This window comes from Sinocyclocheilus anshuiensis, unplaced genomic scaffold (genome assembly GCF_001515605.1).
Source record: "Sinocyclocheilus anshuiensis isolate Anshui unplaced genomic scaffold, SAMN03320099.WGS_v1.1 scaffold1772, whole genome shotgun sequence".
Taxonomy (NCBI): Eukaryota; Metazoa; Chordata; class Actinopteri; order Cypriniformes; family Cyprinidae; genus Sinocyclocheilus; species Sinocyclocheilus anshuiensis.
This window is the reverse complement of record NW_015557162.1, coordinates 75924-79667: the sequence shown is the minus strand read 5'-3', so window position 1 is coordinate 79667 and position 3744 is coordinate 75924. Positions and strand designations below refer to the sequence as shown.

At 30.0% G+C, this 3744-nt stretch overlaps 1 protein-coding gene across 4 annotated transcripts in view; it reads left to right on the top strand.

The window, feature by feature from the left end:
- LOC107678312 (mitotic checkpoint serine/threonine-protein kinase BUB1 beta-like) overlaps positions 1-2407 on the top strand; it is a 24783-nt gene extending 22376 nt beyond the window's left edge. For all 4 annotated transcript variants that reach the window (XM_016473540.1, XM_016473539.1, XM_016473538.1 and 1 more), the window contains exons 16-17: positions 1441-1556; positions 2178-2407. In XM_016473540.1, coding sequence (XP_016329026.1) covers positions 1441-1556; positions 2178-2292 — 231 coding nt within the window. In that variant the 3' untranslated portion in view covers positions 2293-2407. The remainder of the gene's footprint in view (positions 1-1440; positions 1557-2177) is intronic.
- Positions 2408-3744: the final 1337 nt, after the last annotated feature.

Sequence of the window (3744 nt, the reverse complement as noted above, 5' to 3'; positions counted from 1 at the left end):
CTTATTTTTTTTATGCTTAAACCCTTATATATATATATATATATATATATATAACACTTGATGGTAACTTTACAATAAGGTTCCATTAGTTACTGTTAGTTAATGTATTAACTAACATGAATATTAACACTGAACAGTGCTTTTATTACCGTATTTATTAGTCTTTGTTAATGTTAGTTGATCATTGTTAGTTCATGTTAATTCACACTGCATTAACTGTTAACAAGCACAAATTTAGATTTTAATAATTCATTAGTAAATGTTGAAATTAACATGAACTCAGATTAATAAATGCTGTAGAAGTATTGTTTATTCTTAGTTCATGTTATGTCAAGTAGTTAACTAATGAAATATATTGTAAATATATATTGAAATATATTGTGTTACCAACTTTATGTATATAATTTTATTTTTATTATTTATGTATTTTTATTTATTCAATTTGTATTTACTAAATTTGTATAAATTTTTATTTCTTTTACTTTTTATATATTTTTTATTACACTTAAATATTTATATTTGGCATTTATTAATATTTGTATAAATGTAAATTATTTTTATATATTATGTGTGTATATTTATTTATTTATTTTCATTTTTACACATTTAAATTTGTATTTATTTATTGTGTTTAATTTTTTATTAATCTTTATTTTTTGTTTTGCTTTTATTTACTTGCATTTTATTTTTTGCTATTTTCATTTCATTTTTAATGCTTTATTTTTATATTCAGTCTGCTGCGGTTTTTTCTGCATTATTTCATGCTGAATATTCCGTTTCACTGTAAAATGTCACATTAAATCATTTAAATGCATTGTGAACCCTGCCTCACTGGTGAATTTAAAATGCAGTAGTGAATCATCTTTAGAGAATAACCAAATGTGTAAAAAGTGGTCATTTTTGCCCTTAAAGGGATAGTTCCCCCAAAAATGAAAATGTGATGTTTATCTGCTTACCCCCAGGGCATCCAAGATGTAGGTGACTTTGTTTCTTCAGTAGAACACAAATGATGATTTTTAACTACAACCGATACAGTCTATCAGTCGTATAATGCATGGCAATGGTAACAAAATCTATGAGAGTAAAAAAAACATGCACAGACAAATCCAAATTAAACCCTGCGGCTCGTGACGACACATTGATGTCCTAAGACACGAAACGATCGGTTTGTGCCAGAAACCGAACAGTATTTATATCATATTTTACCTCTAATACACCACTATGTCCAACTGTCTTTGAGCGCGCGCCATGCCATTGCCATGCATTATATGACTGACAGACTGCAACGGTTGGAGTTAAAAATCTTCGTTTGTGTTCTACTGAAGAAACAAAGTCACCTACATCTTGGATGCCCTGGGGGTAAGCAGATAAACATCACATTTTCATTTTTGGGTGAACTATCCCTTTAATTTCCGTGGTGTTTCTGCTCTCTTGTGACAGGTCGATCTGATCAGCGTTGCAGAAGTCGTGCACATGCTGCGGTTTAATCGCCCGATGAAAGTGAAGCAGGAAAACTCGGCCTGGAGTTTAGATGAAGGATCTGGATCTCAGCACAGGTACCAACAGCAGCTGTTATCATTGTACAGAAAAACATATTCAAGCCATGTTTTACCCCCGAATCAAAAGAAAACATTCAGACAATTAGATATATTTTTCAAAGGTTTGACAAGTAACTTTCATGAGAATAAAGCACTTTTAGTGTGATCATTGTAATAATACAAATATGTATGTGCACACCTTTTATAATATTTGTTGCTGTATCGATTTATGCACATTTATTTAGCATTATATATTTACCAGTATCATTTTAATCATATTAATATTTGGAATTATTTTTTAATATATTTTCAATCTAGTTTATGCAAATTGTCACGTTTATGTAATATTAGTAATGTGGATTTTGGGACAAATGTGTTTGATTTGTCTTGAAAATAATCCTTTTTTTTTTTTTTTAATGAATTTTTTTTTTTTATATATAAAATGTTTTTTAAATAATTTCTCAAATAAAAACAACAGTAATAGATATTATAAATGTATCTTTTGCATGAATATTATTATTATTATTTCAAAATTTCAGGTGATTTTTGGGGTGAAATGTGGCATTTTTGTGAGTTTAACTTGAAAATATTTGATCAAATGAATGTGAGACAAGCTGCTCTTGTTTTGTTTTTTTTCAGCGTTCGCGTCGAGCCTTTATGGAAAGACTTTTTCCGCATGATTTTGAATCCAGAACAGAAGTCTTCAGCTCTGGTTTTGTCTGAGCTCATCAGTAACGTGAGGAACAGCTTATGAAGTCAAGCTACTCTCATTTGTTGTAAAATAATAGCAGCAGCAGAGCAAATGAATTGGGGGCTGTGTTAATTAATGTTATATATTGCTTTTTATACACATTTAATAAACAGTTTTCGCAACGTAATCTTGAGTGTTTTTTTTAATTAAAATAGAAATGAAGAAAATCTCAATTTAATCTCAGCAATTGAGGCCATGTGAAAGTTACAGTCGTTTAGTAGATCATTTTTATTAATGACTTGAGAGATTGTGGCATGTATTGAATAAAGGGTGTGACACTATATAATAACAACAACTGCTTTGGATGAAACATGCTGCTTAATGCATAATTAAAATATGATGCATACTTTAAAATAAATTTCCTTCTATTAAGAAAATAGTCAAATATTATTTAAAAATGATCTAAAAATAATTCAAATAAACATAGAATAATATAAATAGTAATAAAAAATAATTTGTAAAAACGGTCAACCTTCCACTAGATGCTGTCATGAAATCTAAATCTTTTATTTATTTATTTTGGGGCCATATTCTGTGCTCAGATTATTTGACCTCTTTGAATCTCCATTATTTAATTCATGTTGCTTTGCAAACCTGAAAATCAAAATAATAATCCAAATTATTTAAATAGTTGACACATTCTGCTATTTGACAATTAATTGCATGAATCACCTTTAAAGCAGTAATCTTTTCATGATTGTGTTTTTTGATTGCACTTCACAATAAGAGCTTGTTAATTAACATTAGTTAAATCTAAAAATAGCAGTGAGGATCATGTGCTACCGTTAGTTAATAAAATACAACCGTTCATTATTAGTGCATGTCTTTTAAATAATATATTCAGGTTCAATTTTTAATTTTAATAATGCATTAGTAAATGTCGAAATTTACTTGGATTAATAAATGCTTGCATTGTTAGCTAATGTAGTTTGTACCTTACTGTAAAGTGTTACTCATTTTTAAAAATGCATTTACAATAAAATAAAAGTTTATAGGATCACATCAGCCATAATCTTAAACAGCGCCAACAAAAAAGGTGCCAAAACATTGTCATAAAGCAGGATGATGAACAGCACAGATGTCTGGATTCTCACGGTTCTCCTGTACTGTACTGTACTGTACGTGTGTTTGACCTCCACAGGGAGGAGTTCACAGCTCTTTTGCTAGTTAAATGACTTCAGTCTCCAGTGCAGGACAGATTGAGACAAGCAGCTATTCGTTGTTGACCAGAGAAACACACCTGGACTCCTGCTGGGTGAGTGACTTGTGTGACTGTTGAGAATATATTCAGAGTAGCACACTACTATTTCTGCAGTATGTGTACTTCAGTATTGTTTGTAATGTATCACCTGAGCCGTAAATGTCATGTGATCGATCACGCGCCTCCTCGCAGCACACAGTAAATTCAGAGCCCTTAAAAACTGATCTTTAGCAAACATCGAAAACTTCTGTTTA